Source organism: Pseudophryne corroboree, chromosome 3 (assembly GCF_028390025.1).
Source record: "Pseudophryne corroboree isolate aPseCor3 chromosome 3, aPseCor3.hap2, whole genome shotgun sequence".
Lineage (NCBI taxonomy): Eukaryota > Metazoa > Chordata > Amphibia > Anura > Myobatrachidae > Pseudophryne > Pseudophryne corroboree.
This window is the reverse complement of record NC_086446.1, coordinates 453,658,183-453,679,835: the sequence shown is the minus strand read 5'-3', so window position 1 is coordinate 453,679,835 and position 21,653 is coordinate 453,658,183. Positions and strand designations below refer to the sequence as shown.

General features: G+C 45.3%; 1 protein-coding gene across 1 annotated transcript in view; it reads left to right on the top strand.

The window, feature by feature from the left end:
• The first annotated feature begins 8,622 nt into the window (after nt 1-8,622).
• Nucleotides 8,623-21,653, top strand: part of LOC135055958 (uncharacterized) — a 179,550-nt gene continuing 166,519 nt past the window's right edge. The window contains exons 1-4 of the mRNA XM_063960586.1: nt 8,623-8,894; nt 11,046-11,156; nt 17,668-17,743; nt 19,528-19,684. Of these exons, the coding sequence (XP_063816656.1) occupies nt 8,858-8,894; nt 11,046-11,156; nt 17,668-17,743; nt 19,528-19,684 (381 nt within the window). The 5' untranslated portion in view covers nt 8,623-8,857. The remainder of the gene's footprint in view (nt 8,895-11,045; nt 11,157-17,667; nt 17,744-19,527; nt 19,685-21,653) is intronic.

Below are 21,653 nucleotides of genomic sequence, written 5' to 3'. Positions count from 1 at the left end.
AGTTATTGTTGACTGCCAAAGGGTGGACTGTCAAAGTCGAAAAATATCATGATGCATATGCCTTGCACTAACCCCATGCACATGCCCGCTGCTCGTACACTCAGTCTGCCGTGCGTGCACATATCCGCAATTTGCGTAAGATCGCTCCGGCGATCACGCGCGTGGTATGCGCATTTACGGTAGAGTTTGTGAGCGTGTAGCGTGCGACTCGATCGTAGCATATTTAACCCAAATAGCGTATATTGTAGATAATATTCCTCTAGACAATGTCAGCAAGTATGTTTAGTTTAAACTGTTCCTGGACAGAGGGATTCCTCTTTACATGATAGGAAGGGTCAGACAAAGGTTGAAAGGTGGTGTCTAGTATCCAGCTGTAGGGTATTTTAAGGGTAACATTACGATGCTAGTTAGGAAAGGATCGCTCGCTCCTGCGTATAGTTATGTACAAATGTAGTTTATGAACATTAACTGTATTTGCTGTAAATTACACATGCGGCAGGAATCCTGAGGATACCTCCCACCAGAGCAGTTGGGGAAAGACACAGCACACCTGTTCAAATCCACCTACGACCTTTGCTATAATGTGGAGACACATTCCTGTGTCCAATGAACAATGAGATTACAAGGTACCTGTTAGGTTCCTGGTGCTCAGAACAAGGGAGATGTTATGAAGCGAGTCCAGAGCACCAGGACGTAATGCTGGGAAAGGGGAATGGAAAGGGAATAGCCCCTGGCGCCCTATCTCCGTTGTCTCACCCGTGCTGTCAGTACACTCTTGCGAGACTATGGTTGCTTGAGCCCATGGCAGCCGCGTTTGAAGGGCGGATTACGTCTCAGGTCTTAATGAGAGACAAAGAGTGAACCGAGACAGGGTGATAACAAGGGGCCCTCTGACTAAACAACAAGGCCAGGGGCTACTAACAAACCTAAAACCAAAGTATGTGCGGCTTGCCGCCAAAGGAAAAGAACAACAAAGGAAATGCTGACCACACGCCGACACAAATACCCTTGTGTACCGGCGGTGACAGCATAAGCAGAACCCTCTGCAAAACACCAGTGACAGAAATAATAAGGGAATACAACGGCCTAGGCCGACGGACGCGGCCGTGCCGCTACTCACGGAACCGGTACGAATACTGGCAAACGGACAGGAACTCCCAATGCTGCTGACACAGACTCTCAGAACTGGAGGACAGGCAGAATCCCAAACGACAGACCGGTGGACACCAAGAAGCCAGAAACTTGCACAGGCAAAGGTACTGGACCTCAGGACAGGAACGCCTCACGGCAGGACACGGGATCAGACATAGGAATCGACACAGGGACTGACACAGGAATCGACACAGGAAGCTCAGGAACTAGCAGGAACCAAGCTCAGAACTCAAGCAGACTGAAAACCCAGGAATATCACCAGCATCTGTGAATTGCAAACAGCCAGCATATAACAGAGAGGCCTAATTAATAATCCCATGCAGCTGCCTTGTTGCATGATTCCAAACTGACCAGATGCAATTAGCAGCCAGGTGAGGCTGAACACAAGGGAACAAGCTGCAATTACACAGACTCACCAGCGGCAGCAGACAAGAGTATTCTAAAACAGAGCAACAGGAAATCCTGGCATGCAAGACAACTTTATAACATAAAATAGGAATGAACCACTACCTGTGGTTCATAACAGTATCCCCTCCTTAAGGGTGAGCTCCGAGCACCCCATGACACCCACGGGGAACATAAACAGAAGTATAACATGAAATACAGAACAAAACTGCAAAACAGGAATGAGCCACAGCCGTGGCTCATAACAGTACCATTGTATTGTGAATGTATGTTGTGCTATATAAAGACCACCATTGCCTGGCCAGCCTCACTCTCTCTCTGAAAGCTTTCTGCCTGAATGCTGAGGACTGGATCCAGGTCGCGCATGCAAATCATCCCCACGTATGTATTATTCTCTGTAGCCATTTTGTTTGCCATTTTGTTCGCCATTTATGTTCTCATTTTGTTCGCTCTTGTTTGCAATTGTTCGCCATTGTTCACATTATTTTCTGTTATTCTGTTTAGATTTCTATGTTAGTTTGTAGTGTATAACTTGTATTGTGTTTCCCTTTTTCTCTAAACCATCCACGGCGGTGTTAGAGCTGCTGTGGTTTTTAAATCCAAACCAGGTCTTGTGTTCTCACTGTTTACTGCAAAGGGCTCTCTTAGCGTATCAATCGCTTAAACAGCATACACATTGTTAAGGTTTTTAAGCATTACATTACAGTATTTGGTTATTAAGGTTTAGAGTATAAGTATATTCTCACTGTGTTTTATTAGCAAGGTTTAAAGGTTATCAACTGTGTGTGCGCCCGCTGTGTGTAATCCGTACACTCAGCGCAGCGTGTGTACGCCATGTGCGTACCACGTGCGGGACTCTGTACGCAAATAGCGTACAAAGTGCGTAGCACGTGCACGTGGTCTAGCGGCCATAGCGGCTCCACGGTAATAGTGTATAGCTTTATGTTTAAAGATAATAATTGACATTATCACAGTGTTCCTGTGGAACTACAAACTCCAGCCATAGCCTGCCACAGTTCATCAGCAGTAATAGACTCTCCTCAGGTGTTATTCATTGCCTAACTTGTGCACCTTATTACCAGCATTCCATTCTGTGCATTGCATCCAGCACTTAACAAGCATGCTGAGTTAGGACTGTCTCCTGCCTGGGCCTTGCTTGGCTAAAGAACTTTTATGGTACAGAGACTGTGCTTTTACAAGTATTACCGGAGTTCTGTTTTCCAAACCATTTGCATTATCAAGTTATTTCATGTTTGTGTTACCAATGACTTTATTTGCTTTAAACCTTCTGCATTCTGCCATCAACTTGTCACCAATATATATTTGTGTTGCCAGAGACTTTTTACTATTACCTTGGATTCAGTTACCGTTTATCATTTCAGTTATGCTACGTACCATTTATTATTATATCATTGTTCTGTGACCTTTGTGTTTATTAAACATCAGCGCATGTCTGCAGGACTTTATTCAGTCTCCACGCTTCATACGTCATTCCAACACTGACCCACTAGTGCCCCCTCCGGGAACAGACAAAATCGGAATTCTGACAGGAGCAGTGTATGTAGGGGCAATATATGGTGGAGGGTGCAGAATATGGAAGAAGATGGGGGTGCAGTGTGTATATAGGGGTTATATGTGGTGGGGGGCGCAGTGAACACATGGGTGTGTGTGGCCGTTCTCTGAACGGAGCTCCGTAGGATAGCCTCCAGTGTCTGCTGGTGGCACCACAGAGGTGAGTAGCAGCGTTAGCGCATATATCTATATCTATATATATATATATCTATATATATATATATATATATCTGCATTTCTCTCAACGCTGTTCCTATCTGCCCCTACCCCACTCTGAAATCTTATTTGTTATCTCATTGTTTGGTGTACCTTTTTGATATGCTTCAGAATCATTAAAAACAGTTTGAAAAAAGAAAAAAAATGTGATGCCTATGCAATAAATTCCACATGCAGTTCATCAGTATGCAGTGCATTTTTCAGTGTACTATATATTATTGTATTGTGAACACTGGACAGTCTGCAACTAGTAGGCCCTTCCTACAAAGCTACTCTGGGTTCTGATTGGTCCACAGCCTAGTGAACGGTAAAGCACGGGTGACCATCGACGGGTGAAACCATTGATGTTCCCCTTGCAGATGGTTTCACACCACTGAGGTTAACCATCAATGGCACCATCGTTGATTGGTGACCATGAATAGTTAACTCACCAATGGCCATCCCTATTTTATATCAAAGAATGGCGACAAGGGATTTTATTATTATTATTATTATTATTATTATTATTGTTGCCATTTCCTCCTAACAGTCCTGATTCTTGGACTCAAGAGAGAGGCGTGACTAGGCATGTGATCTGTATATTGGGTTTATCTGGTCGTGGTTCTGTGGGTCACTGGTGGGACTTAACGCTGTTTAAATGCAATCCAATTTGCAAAACAAAAATAAATCCCGCACTAGTATATTTATCACACAGTAATATTATTATACTCAAAGGTCCTGTACTCAGTGTTGCTTAACTTTTAACAAGCTGTGTCCACCGAATTATAATCACAGAGGTGCCTTGAGAAATCCTTGCTGGTGAAACGATCGTAGGCTACTAATAGCTGCTGTCTATGTTCTAAAAAATACAAAAATATACTGTCATTATTGTTATGAACAGTGCCTAAGTTACAGCTATTAGTTGTGAAACGGCCACTAATAAATTGTAAGTTCTGGGTACATCATCTTAACAGGCTGACAACCACTGTTATAATTAAGCTAGATCAACCAGTATCATAATTGATACTTAAAACTTATACTGTTAAGGCCCATACACACTAGATGATATTGTCAACAATATCGCTCATTTTTACCTTCCTGAGCAATATTGTTTACAATATTGCCCAGTGTGTATACTGTGGACAATGAATTATGTGTGGTCCCGCCAGGGTCTGATTAACAATGGGGCGGGTGGAGCTGCAGCTCCAGGCCCCCCATCAAAATAGGCCTGCCCACAGCACACCACACCACAGCTACTGCTGCCAGGGAAATTTTTCCCCCCTGCTACAGCAGCTTGCCAGGAACAGTAAAGCACCGCCCCCTCCTGCCCGCAGTGTAGTTTATAGCTGGTAGCACTACAGCTGGGCGGAGCTACATGGGACTCAGGGGGCGTGGCTACATGGTGCTCAGGGGGCGGAGCTACACAGGATTCAGGGCGGGCTGCTGCTCACATGCTGTGAGAGGGAGAGGAGAAAATGCTGCACATCCAGGGCCGGCCCAGCTGTTGAGACTACACTCTGCTGTAGTGTTTAAGGTAAGAGTGAGTGAAGGGAACAGTGTGTGTGTGTGACTGTGAACTTCTTTGTGTGTACGTGTCATGCCTGCCAATATTCTGACAGCCAGATATGTGTAATTAAGTGCTAAGGTGAATTTATTGCACAAAAGATTAGAGAACAGACAGGGAATCTACCCATGTCTGTCCCTATGTCGCAGAGACCTTCAGAGTCTCTCAATGATCACTATCCAAAATAATACAATTATCTATGGTTGTGGACAAAGAACTAATCCACCCTATATAAAAGGACTTGGACTTACCTCATTCACAATTTTATTGGAGTAAGAATATTTCTTTTATTATAGATTTTGTGTGCGTCAATTTGAGAAAAAAATTGTCTTTGATACAGCGCAGGCCACGGGGGCAAGGAGTGTGTGGGTGTGATAGAGCACAGGAGAGGAAGGGAGTGTGTGGGTGTGATAAAGTGCAGGCTTCGGGGGCAGGGAGTGTGTGAGTGTGATAGCGCACAGATCGCGGGGACAGGGAGTGTGTGAGTGTGATAGAGCACAGGCCGCCGGTGGAGGGAGTGTGTGAGTGTGATAGAGCGTAGGCCGCCGGTGGAGGGAGTGTGTGAGTGTGATAGAGTGCAGGCCACCAGGGGACGGAGTGTGTAAGTGTGATAGAGCGCAGGCAGCAGAGGGAAGGAGTGTGTCAGTGTGATAGTGTGCAAGCTGCGAGGGGGAGAGAGTGTGTGAGTGTGATAGGACACTGGGGGAGGGAGTTTGGGGCCAATGTGTTTTTCCTATTGAGGTCTCCCCCCCCCCTTTGTGGTTCATTGTGTTTTATTTTACCTGTAGGGGCCAATGTTTTTTATTTATTCCTATTGAGGCCAATGTGTTTTATTTTTCTCCTGTGGGCAGCAATATGTTTTTTTTTTCCCCTGTAGTGGGTACAGTGTTGTTTTCTGTACGTTTTATTTCCTGTAGGTGCGAATTTGTTTGTTTTATTTTTTCCAGTGTGTCACAATGGGTGTCTCAATCCTCGCACATTCAGACGCATTCATGTAGCTAGTCAGTCTTCCCCCTGTTCTGCCCTGTCCAGACGACACCCTCTCTCCAACCCCACATCATCTATCCCAGAGGTTCTCAAACTCGGTCCTCGGGAGCCCACACAGTGCATGTTTTGCAGGTAACCCAGCAGGTGCACAGGTGTATTAATTACTCACTGACACATTTTAAAAGGTCCACAGGTGGAGCTAATTATTTTACTTGCGATTCTGTGAGGAGACCTGCAAAACATGCACTGTGTGGGGTCCTGAGGACCGAGTTTGAGAACCTCTGAATCTATCCACTATTCCTGATACATATATCTTCTTAGTATAGCTATTATTCAAAAAGTTTTTTTGTTTTTTTTACATACAAAGATTCCACATTTATGACATCACTAAGCAACCCGTAGCATCTTTCGTTGAGAGGTTTCATATTTACGTCATCACTAAGCGCTATTTTTCATATTACAGAATGTTTTCCTTTGTCCATTTGTAGATTCTCACATTACACTATCGTTATAAGGGAAGAAGTGAGGTAGATTGAGGTTTTTCAAGATAGGCGCTAGTCACACCCCATGGCACAGGCCATATCCCCCATGCTGACCCTTGCAAAATCAACCACACCCCGCACATTACTGGTCACTGGTCACACCCCCCACAGCGTTTTTCACATCCCCTGCAGCGGAATAAAATAGGCCCTACATAAATTTCAGCTCCAGGCTCATGTGGACCTTAGTCTGGCACTGTGTCCCGCGCATTGTTATCATCCCCCTCCCTCGTTTGTGCATGCAGCTCAATTTGGACTATTGTTCAAAAGCTGCATGTACAGCCCGCAGCAGAATGACGTCACTGTACGATATTGCTAGCGATATCACATAGTGTGAATGCACACGAGACGATATCACTCACGGAGCGTGTATGCACCTTTACAGTTACAATTGACGCATCAGTTGTAGCAATTGCCCGGATATGTTAGGAATAGCAACACTATTTGAAACAAATGTCCTCTTTAGAATAAGAAGCATTAAAATAAACTCCTCAGTCACAGTAGTGGAATTTGTTATAAGACAGTATATACAGGGCCGGCTCTAGCATTAGGCAGCTGCCTAGGGGCGCCAGCCACTGGAGGGCACCATTGAATTCATTGAGCAAAAAACTGAAGGATGTCTCTGTATGCGGGTCAGTAATGAACTTATGGATGGGTGATGGAACACATATATACAAATATATGACATCAGAATCCCTGGGAGGGTTAAAGTTAGGGGTAAGGTTAATTAATTTAATTCAAGATGCTGGTATTATGGTGGTCAGGATGCCACTGTTGGTATTCTGACCAGTGGCATCCCATACCCAACCCCAATTAAATATCCCCACCAGACCCCATATACAGTATTATACAGTATACTGTATAAATAATAGATTGCACTCAAGGACTTTTAAAATAAAAGTACATTATGAACAAAGTAAAAAAATAATAATACTTTGTTTACAATATACTTTATCACTTTAAAAGTCCGGAGTGTTGTCCCTTTTCTTTGTATGTGTATAATGGTGATATTCACCCTAGTCCACCTAGTGGCCACCTGCATCACATCTCCGTGAGGTGGTGGTGATGGTGGTGGTGGGGTTGCAGGTTAGGGGCTGCTAGGCTAAAGCTTTGCCTAGGGTGCAGAAAGACCTTGCAGCGGCCCTGAGTATATAACTATATATAAGCAATTGTGCCACTATAAATTATACATTTAATAAGAATGACAGAGACAATGGTTATTTGTTTGTGTGTGTGTGTGTGTGTGTATATATATATATATATATATATATATATATATATACACAGCTTCCCGACACACGGGATCACAGCGGTCGATATACAGACGCAGGGATCCTTAAGTAGGATAATAGTAGCGTTGAGATACTGACACCGCACGCCCGGGATGCCGGTGTCACATTACTGACAGCCGGCATCCCGATCGTACGGACAACGGGACGCGCTGGCGTCCTGCCACGGGGGTATGTGTGTGTGTTAGGTTTAGGCAGAAGAAGTGAGGTTGCAGGGCCGGGAAGGTTAGGGACCGGGGAGGGAGGGTTAGGCACACAGAAGGCGAGGTTAGGGTTAGGTATCAAGTGGGGAGGGTTAGGTTTAGGCAGTGGGGAAGGGAGGGTTAGGCTTAGGCACAAAGCGGGGAGGGTTAGGCACCCACAAGGGAGGGTTAGGGGCAGAGGAGGGTTAGGGGACTTACTGGGGGGGGGGGGGGCTGTCGGGATTCTGATGAACGGGATGCCGCTGTCGGTATTCTAATCGCCGGCATCCTGTCTATCGGCAAATCATACCGCTCCCATATATATATATATTTATAAAATTTACACATAATTATTTAATTCCTTTTTCGCTATCTTTAGTTTTTAATATTTCACCATTTTAATAGATCGAATAAAGTAGAAACACATTTTTATATCTATCAATAAAGTTTATATAACTTTTATTACTATCATTTTGGCCCCAGTGCGCCCTTGAGACTACTTACTTTTTTCTTCTTTATTGTGAGCTATGTCAGGAAATGCATTAGCCACTTTTGCTGCGTCTCCGTATATAGGAAACACAAAAGAGCGATACAGCTTTTTTTATTCTTGATCTAGAGTCCAGACGAAACATTTTCGCCTTTCACTATGATAAAGGAAAGATCAATGAGCTGTTAGCCTCTACAACGGGTTAATCAGCAATGCAGGAATGCATCACATTGTCACAGGGAAGGCCGGGGGCCAGTAGCAGTCACCGCACCACTAGCTGCAGCCGCTGTCACAATGAACACAACACACCCCAGCTCAATACATTCCGCTTTTTATTAGTGACGGAAAGGGCAGCACGACCCAGCCCTGCCCCGCACCTCCCGGAGAGCGGGTCCGTATGCCCGCCGATAAGCAGCAGCTGTGTGTAGGGGTGGCTAGCTGTCCAGGAGCCCGGCTGCTGGCGGAAGCACCAGAAGAAGGGATTCATGGCAGGAAAGGAGCCTCTGCTGGGCACCCTGAAAGGTTGGTGGGGAGTGTGGCGGCTACAGGAGAGGGTGATGCAGAGCCTATAGCAAGCTGCGTGTTTCCACCAGTAGCTGTGGAACTACGAGTCCCAGTATGACCTGTCAGCATATGGTTGGCTGGGTATACTGGGACTTGTAGTCCAAGAACCGCTAGCGATCCACAGACTACCTGTAATAGGCGTGGGAAGCAGGCCAAGGTATCACAGGCCGGTGGGATCAGGTAAAATGTAAGGCGTTTAGTCATGGGACTCCTCAGGTGACTGGAGAGCAGCAGGGCGACTGGCACACCGTGAGGGTTGGGACAGGTAAAGGGAACTTACAATACTGCTGTAATAGTCCCAGTATGACAGAATAGGACATCTGGACCTTGAGTAGTAAAATAAAAATACAAATTGTGTCAATTTACTTAGCAAGGAAAAATAAATAAATTGTGAGCTGTTACATTTGGCTGAATCTTCAAACAGATATTTATAGCTAATTATTTATACATGTTATGCCATTTTCATTAGAGGAAACAGAATATAAACTGTGAGGAAAAAGTGCCAACTGCTGATAGTGTCCTGGGGCAGGTTGTGTGTGCATTATTACTTCTCAGTACACTCCCAAGCTCTGCTAGTCATGACTAAGTGCTTATTGTCTTATAGCTGCGTTTAGTATAGTAGTGCATTTCTGTCTTGTGGCTATTTGTTAATAATTGGCTAATAATTTACACAGTAGAGGGCCATATATGGTATAAGGTACTTTTTGTGCCTAATTTACATTTCATCACCCTGGCAATTATAGAGCTATTTTTTAGTAAGTAATGGATTTTCAAAGCTGACCACTTATACCTCTTTCAGACAGAAATGTCTGAAAGTTCCGTCAATTACCCGGCATTTCAGTGCCGGGTCATTTTGCCAGGACCTGCCTGATCCCCCCTTTCACACAGACATGCAAATTACCAGGTCGAGAATTTCGACCCGGTAATTTGCAGGTCAACACGAGTATTTTATCTGTGTGAAAGGGTCAACCTGTGTCATAATTCACGTGTCCCCGACCCTGGTAGATTCCAGGATCGAAGTCCTGGGAATTACAACACGGGTCGACCCTTTCACACAGAAAAAGGACCTGTGTGTTTCATGAAATTACCAGGAGTAACTGTTTCACCCGGTAATTTCATGTTCTGTCTGAAAGAGGTATTAGTAAATACAGCCAAAAAAATGGTTTTGAAAATCCACTGCTTAGTAAATATAGTCTATAGACTCAGTCAACTGCATAAGTCCGTAAGTGAAAGTCACATGGCCTGAAGAGTGAATGACATCACTCTTGAAGATGCTCCTTAAATGCTCATTGATCCAATTCACTATTGAAGCACCAGTGACCACGCAAGGTCTTCCCTTTTAAACAATAAACGAGATCACATTAAATCACATTAAATTCTAATGTGATTAAGGTGACTACTTAGTTGGAGGTTTGAAACTTGAAAAGTTCTTATCTGGTATCGCCATACTCAGGAGATCTAGGCAAAATACAATTTTGAAGTAATTTTCAGGGTACTAAAATTCAGGAAGTAACCCCTCAATTTTTCCTGATTAACATAAAAAAAATATATGATTAGCTACTTGGCTAAATGATATGCACATTATTATTCAATTTTAACACTGAATTATCGGTGTATTATATAACTCTGTTTCCTCAGTAAACATAAGACCTTTGACCTACGTTTCGTAGGTTGTGTTACCTTGTATGAGAGGTAAGGTAGAAAAGAACCAGTTTATTTGGAAATATTTTTTGCCTGTGAAGTGAGAAAGCAGGTAAAGCAAGATATTCGTAACAGAAAGTAGGGAAACGTTTCTTGCCAGCATCTGTTGTCACTGGTAATTGATCTGTTGTCATTATCAGGCATGTTCTGTAGTTGAGTTTGCTATTTTAATTCGTGTAAGTGGAAAAATTGCTAATGAAGACAATGAAATAACATGCTCACTGATCACAAAGACTGTTATAGTCGATTTAGAAAAGCGGTTGGTTATTTAAGTGTATTTTTATTTTACATTTCAAATTTGTAATTTTTTATTGATTTACAGCCAACACATCCAGTATGTCAGCATATGTTTCAAGTGTATTAAAAAAATGGATGGTAGATATAAATTAATGACTGCTTTTTTCACAGCTTGTGTCCTGGGAATGCAAGAAGCTGGTTCCGAAACCATCACAGATGACTCTCCCCATGTCATTCCACTGTGTGATATAATAGAAATGATTGTGCGCAAAGGACTTAGAAGTAAGTGGTGGTATTCAATTCCATTTACAGGTTATAAGGAAATAGTACATTATCAGTGGAAACATTAACACACATGAAAAGGTAACATCTGTTTATGCTTTCCTTTTGATTTGTGTAGATTTTCTTATGCTTTTTTTAAAACTTATGTTGGGCATTCATTATACAAATTGTGTCGTATTCATTGCGGGGGGGGGGGGGAATACATAGCATAAGAAGGGGGAAGAACGTAGCATACATTACAAACATTACACGTATGAGTTCATACTGCCCATTGCAACTGTACATTAGACTCGACATATTATACATGTAAAAACGAAGGATGCTTGGCAGAGCAGCACAGAGGCAGCCTTCTGCGGCGCCATCTTGAAATCATTTATAATGTTATGTGACCCAAAAATGATAATGGGTTCATGAACAGAGTTATTAATAATAATAATAATAATAATAATAATAATAATAATAATAATTTAATTTATATAGCACTCTTTCTCCAAACAGGACTCAAGGCGCTTTACAGACATCAAAACAATAAACAAAATACAGAAGATTAATACAGCAATACACAGGCAACACAGACATAAAAATGAAAACCTAGAATGCATAGAATAATCATAATGCAGGATTGGTGTAGGCATTTTGGGTAATAACTTCCATGGGTTGTGTATTCCACCCTCACAGGGTACCAGGTGTGGCAGCCATCTTGGGCGCACAGCGTAGGATTACCCTGGGTGGAATAGTCCACCTCTAGAAGAGATGACACAAAAAGTGGGTGATTGCAGCATCCTAACATTCAGAGTAGGGTCCCAACAAAACCGTTAAGTCCATGTATTTTCATCTCATCCACAAGTATACCAGATGAGGCAGCCATGTTGTGCGCACTACGAAGGATACACTGTCGGAGGTAAGCCAAACACGGGCCCAATGCATACATGGGAAAACGGGCCCTTGTGTAGTCGCATGATATAACCTGTGTAGCAAGGGCCAGTGTACTCGTGCGGTCACTGGCCTTGCTACTAGCCTGCACCTCCCACCTTACCTGGGATGGCTCGGCGCCATCCCATGGGGCCGGAGGTCGCACTGGCTCCGGGCAGCACTGGGGGCCGGGCCTGGTCCGGTCTTCCCCTGCCCGGCCGGTTGCAGAGTTCGGCAGCGGGCGTGGGGGCGGTGGTGAATATCCACCGCCGCTCCACGCGGGTGATGGCGGCGGGCCTGCATCCTCCGGGACTCAGGCCCCGCCAATCACAGCGCCGCTTTTTGAATTTGGCGCCAGCCGCGAGCCAATCACGGCTCGTGAACTGGCAGCCAATCGGGAGTGGCGGCGGCGAGCCAATCCCGGCTCGCCGCGTCATAGCCCCGCCCCCCGGCACTGGTTTGTTTTAGCCAGCGCCGGGCGCGGGCAGTCAGTTCGGCGACGGAGACGGAGCGGAGAAGAGCTCCTGAAGAGTGAAGAAAGAAGACGGCGCCGGAAGTCCCGGAGGGCGGCGGTAGTTACAAAAGAGCTGAGACACGCTGTCGCCCGCCGGGTGAAGTACAAGGAGCCGACCCCCGTCGGTGAAGACCTCGGAAGCCCTGGGACAGCGGTGTGCAACCCGAAAGAGCTTGCACAGGCCACCGCTGCCCAGGTGAAGTCTCCAGGAAGCCCGGAGGTGGTGGGAGCCATCCCACCTCCGGCGAAGACAACGCGGTGGGCGTGGCCGGACCAGGCTTGGTCCAGCCGTGGCCCTTTGGACGGGAGCAAAGAAGAAGAAGGGCCAGTCGTCTGGCGGAAGCCGAGTATATAGCTGGTGAGCATAAAGGTGTTTCGTGTGTGTTCGTGGTGTATGTTGCCCCTCCCCCACCTCCCCTTTGTGCGTTTTCGTTCAGGGTCGCCCCTGGTGCTTCACACCACTACGGGTGCACCCAGTCTGAGGCCACAAGTGCCAATGATGACCCTTCACTGAGCCCAGTGTAGGCCACCCCTGCGTAGTGTGTCCCCCATTCGTTTCAGGTCACCCCAGGAAGTTCTTCTGTGTCTGGACGTGTGCCAGTATCGTCTGAGCTACCTCGATGGACTGAAGGTGGAGGACGGGAGGCGTGAGGTACGTAGGCCTGGTAAGTGAGCGCACCGAACTCTGTTCCCCAGGGCCCCACCCCCGTGCCTCTTACATTTGGCGTAGTCGGCAGGATCTGCGGACGACAGACACAATGTGGAGAACGCCACCGGAACAGATCCACCCCCTGGCATGTGAGGATAGAAGTAATTGGCCCAACCTCACGTCCGCTGACCTACTACGGGCAGTGCAGCAAGCCGTAAAACGTAACAGAGAGGAACGCCGCCAGAAGAAACGTCAGCAAGCCACCATCGACCCCTACCAGACAGGCCCGCAGCAGGACCAGCAGACTGAGGAGTGCCCCCGGCTGACTGCTATGAGAGCGGGTGTAGAGAAGCAGCCATGGGTCGCGGGGATCCATCACGGCGGGCCATCACTTCACAACCGAGCCCCCAAGATCAACGATCCCCGTGGAACATCGGGATTGGCCCCGAGAGTGCAGCGACCAAGCCGTCCAATCAGAGGGGCCACACTGGACCCAGCGGAGCTTGGACGAGCCCTGGTGCGCGCTCTGTGGAGAAGTGGACCATGAATCGCCGGATTGCCCATACGCCTCATCCCGGGCGATTAGGAAGGGAGTGCCGGACAGGCGCCAGGAGGAGCGTCGGATGCGGGAGGTCAACTGGTCTGCCTGTGACGACTACTAGTTTAGAGATTGTTTGCAGAGATTTGGATTGCAGCAGGCAGATTACAGGGTGAGATATGAACATACATTTAGTAGAGAGATTGCAGAGGTTCAGATTTCAATAGGCAGATTACAGGGTGAGATATGAACATACATTTAGTATAGAGATTGTTTGCCGAGATTCGGATTGCAGTAGGCAGATTACAGGGTGAGATATGAACATACATGTAGTTTAGAGATTGTTTGCAGATATTTGGATTGCAGTAGGCAGATTACAGGGTGAGATATGAACATACATTTAGTAGAGAGATTGCAGAGATTAGGATTGCAGTAGGCAGATTACAGGGTGAGATATGAACATACATTTAGTATACAGATTGTTTGCAGAGATTCGGATTGCAGTAGGCAGATTACAGGGTGAGATATGAACATACATTTAGTATAGAGATTGTTTGCAGAGATTCGGATTGCAGTAGGCAGATTACAGGGTGAGATATGAACATACATTTAGTATAGAGATTGCAGAGATTAGGATTTCAGTAGGCAGATTACAGTGTGAGATATGAACATACATTTAGTATAGAGATTGTTTGCAGAGATTCGGATTGCAGTAGGCAAATTACAGGGTGAGATATGAACATACATTTAGTATAGAGATTGTTTGCAGAGATTAGGATTGCAGTAGGCAGATTACAGGGTGAGATATGAACATACATTTAGTATAGAGATTGTTTGCAGAGATTCGGATTGCAGTAGGCAGATTACAGGGTGAGATATGAACATACATTTAGTATAGAGATTGTTTGCAGAGATTCGGATTGCAGTAGGCAGATTACAGGGTGAGATATGAACATACATTTAGTATAGAGATTGCAGAGATTAGGATTTCAGTAGGCAGATTACAGTGTGAGATATGAACATACATTTAGTTTAGAGATTGTTTGCAGAGATTCGGATTGCAGTAGGCAGATTACAGGGTGAGATATGACCATACATTTAGTTTAGAGATTGTTTGCAGAGATTAGGATTGCAGTAGGCAGATTACAGGGTGAGATATGAACATACATTTAGTATAGAGATTGTTTGCAGAGATTCGGATTGCAGTAGGCAGATTACAGGGTGAGATATGAACATACATGTAGTATAGAGATTGTTTGCAGAGATTCGGGTTGCAGTAGGCAGATTACAGGGTGAGATATGAACATACATTTAGTATAGAGATTGTTTGCAGAGATTCGGATTGCAGTAGGCAGATTACAGGGTGAGATATGAACATACATTTAGTATAGAGATTGTTTGCAGAGATTCGGATTTCAGTAGGCAGATTACAGGGTGAGATATGAACATACATTTAGTATAGAGATTGTTTGCAAAGATTCGGATTGCAGAAGGCAGATTACAGGGTGAGATATGAACATACATTTAGTATAGAGATTGTTTGCAGAGATTCGGATTGCAGTAGGCAGATTACAGGGTGAGATATGAACATACATTTAGTATAGAGATGGTTTGCAGAGGTTCAGATTGCAATAGGCAGATTACATGGTGAGATATGAACATACATTTAGTATAGAGATTGTTTGCAGATGTTCATTATCAAAACGCTTAGAGATAGGAACACTTTGAATATTGGAACGCACAGCTGTGCATGGTTGAAGCTACAGATGTACTAAGGAGGAAAGCAAAATATCATGGGGCCATACACTGTGACATGTCTCAGCAGAGCCGTCCCTAGCCAATTTGATGCCCTAGGCAAAACTTTGTCTAGTGCCCCCTAGCACCGCCGCTAGTTCTGGATCGGACCCAGCAGCACTCGGGCAGTGGGGCCCACCGGGGGGTTTACCCTGTGGGCCAGTTCGACCCTGCATAATGGCATACAGTAATGCCCATAATACACATAACGCCACACAGTAATGCACATGACACAAATGCCCCACATTAGTAATGCCCATAACACACATAATGCCACACAGTAATGCGCCTTACACATATGCCCCACATTAGTAATGCCCATAATACACAATGCCACACAGTAATGCACCAAACACATATGCCCCACATTAGTAATGCCCATAATGCCACACAGTAATGCGCCTTACACATATGCCCCACATTAGTAATGCCTATAATACACAATGCCACACAGTAATGCACCAACCACATATGCCCCACATTAGTAATGCCCATAATACACATAATGCCACACAGTAATGCACCTTACACATATGCCCCACATTAGTAGTGCCCATAATACACATAATGCCACACAGTAATGCACTTTACACATATGCCCCACATTAGTAATGCCCATAATACACATAATGCCACACAGTAATGCACCTTACACATATGCCCCACATTAGTAATGCCCATAATACACATAACTCCACACAGTAATGCACCTTACACACATGCCCCACATTAGTAATGCTAGTAGCTTTTTTTTATAAATCATACTTTTGCTTGCTGGCGTGCTTGCAATCGGTGTGTGCGCCCATGCAGCTCCCTGGATCTGTGACTGCGTTTTGTGAGATGGGGGTGGGAGGATGGGTGAGTGCTTGCACTTGCACCCATTAAAGGGGCACCCGTACAAGGGATGTGACCTCACAGGGCGTCCTTTGCAAGCCTCACCCTTTATTTTCGCTTGCTGGTTGGACACAGATAGCAGCAAAGTCCAGATACTGCCACACTTGCTGGTTTTACAAAAAGACCAGTATCAAAGATGTAGCAACTGTCCATTTTCTTCACTAATCAGTGTGTTTGCTGGTGTCTGTTACTCTTGGCAACTGCATGACCTTTATTTTATACTGTGGGAGCGATATGCACTGCCCTCCGGTCTGACGTGTCCGAAAGTCACGCTGCACTGATGTTTCATATAGAAATAGCGCAACGCAACTTACTGACCACGTTACAGTACTGGATGGCAAGGAAATTTTACGGTATGCACTGACTAGGAAATAAAGTGCGGGGAGAACACTGCCCATGTTATATCCCTGCAGACACTTGGGGTTTGCACAGGGATAAGGGACACAGGATAGCAGGTTCCCCCTCCCCCATGTGCACAAGCAGTATAGGTGATGTCAGATTTATGTGAAGCAGTCTTCCAAAATGCACATGTGGTATCATAAGGAGCCATCCAGTAATAACCTTATATAGTCAGTGAAAATGTCACAGGTCCAGGAATTAGTTACCGGGCTTCTGCTCCCAGTGTGAGGCAGGGACATGCTTGGATGCCCCTAGACATGCTTGGATGCCCTAGGCAAATGCCTAGCCTGCCTATAGCTAAGGCCGGCTCTGTGTCTCAGTACCCTGAGCCATTCTTGCTCCTTTTGTTTCAGTTGTTTCTTCTTGCTAATAGAGTGTGAGCTCTCTGTACCTCACGTTTGCATTTGTTTTGTCATAGATATAACAAACAATTGTGTCTTTACTTACTGTGTATTTGACTTTAAGAAGGCAATTTGACTGTGAACAGTGTTTGCGATGTGCCATCACAGCAGTGTGGAAATACTTGAAATGGCAGCACTTCACAACCACAACATCCCTCATTTTTAAAAAATCTGTGATAAGTATGGGCGCACATTACGATCCAACATCACTCCAAATTGCATGGCTTCTCAGGGCGATTACTAAAGATATTTAGCTTATTCATAACTATTAAAAACACCAGAGTCAATTTGAAGTGTAAGCATACAGAAGTATTCAGTGCCATTGCGGGTAGATTTGGACCACTTTTGTTTAGGTTCTTTAGCAAAGGCATATGACAAATCATCCATATTTTTTATGTCCTGTCTTCCAGGTGGGGCATTAGGGCTGAAGAGAAGAGATTACTGGCACTGGATAGAGGAGATTCCTCAACATGATCCCTGTGGCAGGTGGGAACCAAAAATCAAGATGCTTGGGGGTATATTTACTACAGTGCAAGTTTAAGTGGAGATGTTGCATGTGGCAACCAATCAGATTCTAGCTATTATCTTCTACAAGGTGCTAGATAAATGATAAGTAGAATCTGATTGGTTGCTATAGGCAACATCTCCATTTCTATAAACCCGTACCTTAGTAAATATACCGCTTAGGGCGGGATGTACTAAAGGAAAAATGCGGTTTTAAATAATTTTCATATGTATTAACCCCCGGCTGCAGCAATTTCGCCCCTGAGGGTATCGCCATCTTCTAATGGCGATACCCTATAGAAGCCTATGGGCTTCTTACCGTCGGCCCCCGCGCCGCTGATGCCTCCCCCCGGCATACCTCCATCCAGGCAGCCCTGGTCCCGGAAGCTAAACTCCTCTCACTAGCAACACAGCCGGAGGTCCTTCTGGCTGCAGGTAGGAGAAGGAGGCGCCCAGGACTGCCTGCTGCCTGCTTCCCAGCGAGGGAGGAGAGGGAGAGCCCAGGGAGGTGGCAGATACCCCCCGCACACCTTCTCACAAGTATCACAGGGGGACCTCCGTCACCGCATTGCGATGTTAATCGCATATGTTAGTATATATGCGATCAGCATCACTGCGAGGGGCGGCGATGTATTTTAATCCGTCCCGCCCCTAGTGTTTATGAAGTGGCTTGCATATAAGACAAGTGCAGTGCACCTACAGGGATTTGTAGATTGTCTTACTTATATATGGGGAATTTTCAGCTGATCATTCCGTGGGCAGTTCCCATCCTGCTCCATGTCAGTGCTCCTCGCTGGTATAAAGTGCTGATATGCAGCAGGAGACAGCAATGCAGACACATTCTAGCATGCCAGCTATTTCCCTGACTAGATTCTCTACTGGGCGGAATGGAAGAGAAAATGATTTGTATGCGTAAACCTCTGTCAGTACACTTACAGTAATAACCCTTGTTCTCTTTGTGACCATGTATTATTGCAGTTACATATCACTCTGCACAGAATATTGGCCACTGTACTGTTCATACTATGTTTTCATTAAATGAAATCTTTGAGCTGATTATATTTACTGTACTTATATTTACTCAAGTTCAGTTACTGTGTATAATGGCCCTCATTCCGAGTTGTTCGCTCGCTAGCTGCTTTTAGCAGCATTGCACATGCTAAGCCGCCGCCCTCTGGGAGTGTATCTTAGCTTAGCATAATTGCGAACGAAAGATTCGCAAAATTGCGAATAGAAATTTCTTAGCAGTTTCCGAGTAGCTCGACACTTACTCTGCCACTGCGATCAGTTCAGTCAGTTTCGTTCCTGGTTTGACGTCACAAACACACCCAGCGTTCGCCCAGACACTCCCCCGTTTCTCCAGCCACTCCCGCATTTTTCCCAGAAACGGCAGCGTTTTTTCACACACACCCATAAAACGTCCAGTTTCCGCCCAGAAACACCCACTTCCTGTCAATCACACTCCGATCACCAGAACGAAGAAAATTCCTCGTAATGCCGTGAGTAAAATACCTAACTTTTGAGTAAAATAACTAAGCGCATGCGCTCTGCGAACATTGCGCATGCGCAGTAAGCGACGAATCGCAATATAGCGAAATTCGTCAACGAGCGAACAGCTCGGAATGAGGGCCAATATGTGAAAATGAAAAGTCCCAGAATTTAGATACGAAATAAACAAGTAGTTAATAACTTGTTTAGTTAATGTGCTAAATTATTAATTTTTAGTATTTTTTTTTAATTTCCTCTTTTTCTCTCTTTTTTGAAAGGGTATCACAACTATCCGTCATGATAGAGAAGACCATGGCCTGTCCCAAAGTGGTAACTCCACAGGGGAAGGGGCGATATTTCCTACGCTTGGCTCTCAATAGAAAATCCTTAGTGGTTGCATTCCGGCATTTGCAGCATACACCAAAATTGCTTGAGGTGGGTCATAGCAGAGCAATGGGAAATTCATTCATTCAAATTGCAACTTTCTGTTATTGGGGCATCACGTGTCCCATTATGTATACATGCTGCGTTCAAAGTCACCTCTGCCAATGCTCAAGCAGATCCTGAACTGCCATGTTACAGGCTGTGTTTTAAAAATGACAATTTTGGGCTGATTGGCTGGTACTTTATCTCTCTCCACGTTATCACTCCCCAAGGCTTAGTACTGTACATCTGCCCCATAGTTACACACATACAATGGAAATAAAGTTTGTGAACCCTTTGGCATTAAATTGTTATCTGCATAAATTGGTTATAAAATGTGTTCTGCTCTTAAGTCTAAAGAATAGACGATGACAGTCTGCTTAAACTAACAACACAAAACAATTTATGTTTTGATGCATTTATTGTATGCACCAATGCTGGGTGGAAACCGTATATGAACCCTTGGAGTTAATAAGTGTTTGACCCTCCTTTGTCATCAATAACCTCAACTAAGCACTTCCTGTAGCTCAGTTCAGGACTGCGCAACAGTCAGAAAGAATTTTGACCATCACCTGCTTACAAAACTGTTTCACTTCAGCAATATTCTTGGGATGTCTGGTGTGAACTGCTATGGTGTGCACAGTGGCCCTCATTCCGAGTTGTTCATTCGTTGCCGAGTTTCGCTATATTGCGATTAGTCGCTTACTGCGCATGCGCAAGGTTCGCAGAGCGCATGCGCTTAGTTATTTTACTCAAAAGTTAGGTATTTTACTCACGGCATAACGAGGATTTTTCATCGTTCTGGTGATCGGAGTGTGATTGACAGGAAGTGGGTGTTTCTGGGCGGAAACTGGACGTTTTATGGGAGTGTGCGAAAAAACGCTGGCGTTTCTGGGAAAAACGCGGGAGTGTCTGAAGAAACGGGGGAGTGTCTGGGCGAACGCTGGGTGTGTTTGTGACGTCAAAACCAGGAACGAAACTGACTGAACTGATCGCAATGGCTGAGTAAGTCTGGAGCTACTCAGAAACTGCTAAGAATTTTCTATTCGCAAATCTGCTAATCTTTTGTTCGCAATTCTGCTATGCTAAGATACACTCCCAGAGGGCGGCGGCCTAGCGTGTGCAATGCTGCTAAAAGCAGCTAGCGAGCGAACAACTCGGAATGAGGGCCAGTATCTCAATCATGTTAAGGTTAGGACTTTGGGGGTCATTCAGATCGCTGGGCTGCTCATTTTGCTGTCCTGCGTTCAGATAGTCGCCGCCTCCAGGGGTAGTGTATATTCGCCGTGCAAGTGTGTGATCCTATGCGTACGCTGAGCTGCTAAAATCCACTTTGTGCAGTCTCTACGCAGCCCAGGACTCCTACAGTGTGATCACATTAGGCTGATCGGGGCCGGAGCTGACGTCAGACACACTCCCTGAAAACGCTGCTAACGTCTGTTTTTCCAGACACTCCCAGTAAATGGTCAGTTATAACCCACACACGGCTTCCTCCTGTCAATCACCTTGCGAATGCCCGTGTGATCAGATTTTTTGCACCATCCCGTCGCTGACCGGCGATACCCTTCGCTGTTGTCTAACGCGCGTGCGCATTGCAGTGCATACGCATGTCCAGGTTGCACCTGATCACCCGCTGTGCGAAAACGCACAGCAGCTATCAGATCTGAATGACCCCCTTTGATTGGGCCACAAAGATGGCAAATTGTCTTCTGTTGAAGCCATTCAGTTGTTGTTTTACTTCTGTGTTTTGTGTTTCTGTTTTTTGTCCTGCTGCATCGGAATGCGTTCAGGATGCCGGCAGACGAAATCCCGGCACCGGAATCCCGACATCAGTTGAAATGCCAATGCTCTGGGGAGAGGGTTAAGGTTAGGCTGCCAGGGGGAGATGGGTTTGGCTGCGGGAAGGAAGGGTTAGGGGGGGAGGGGGTGGTGGATCCAGGGGAGGTGAACAGGGTGATCGCCCCCATAACACACAGCCACT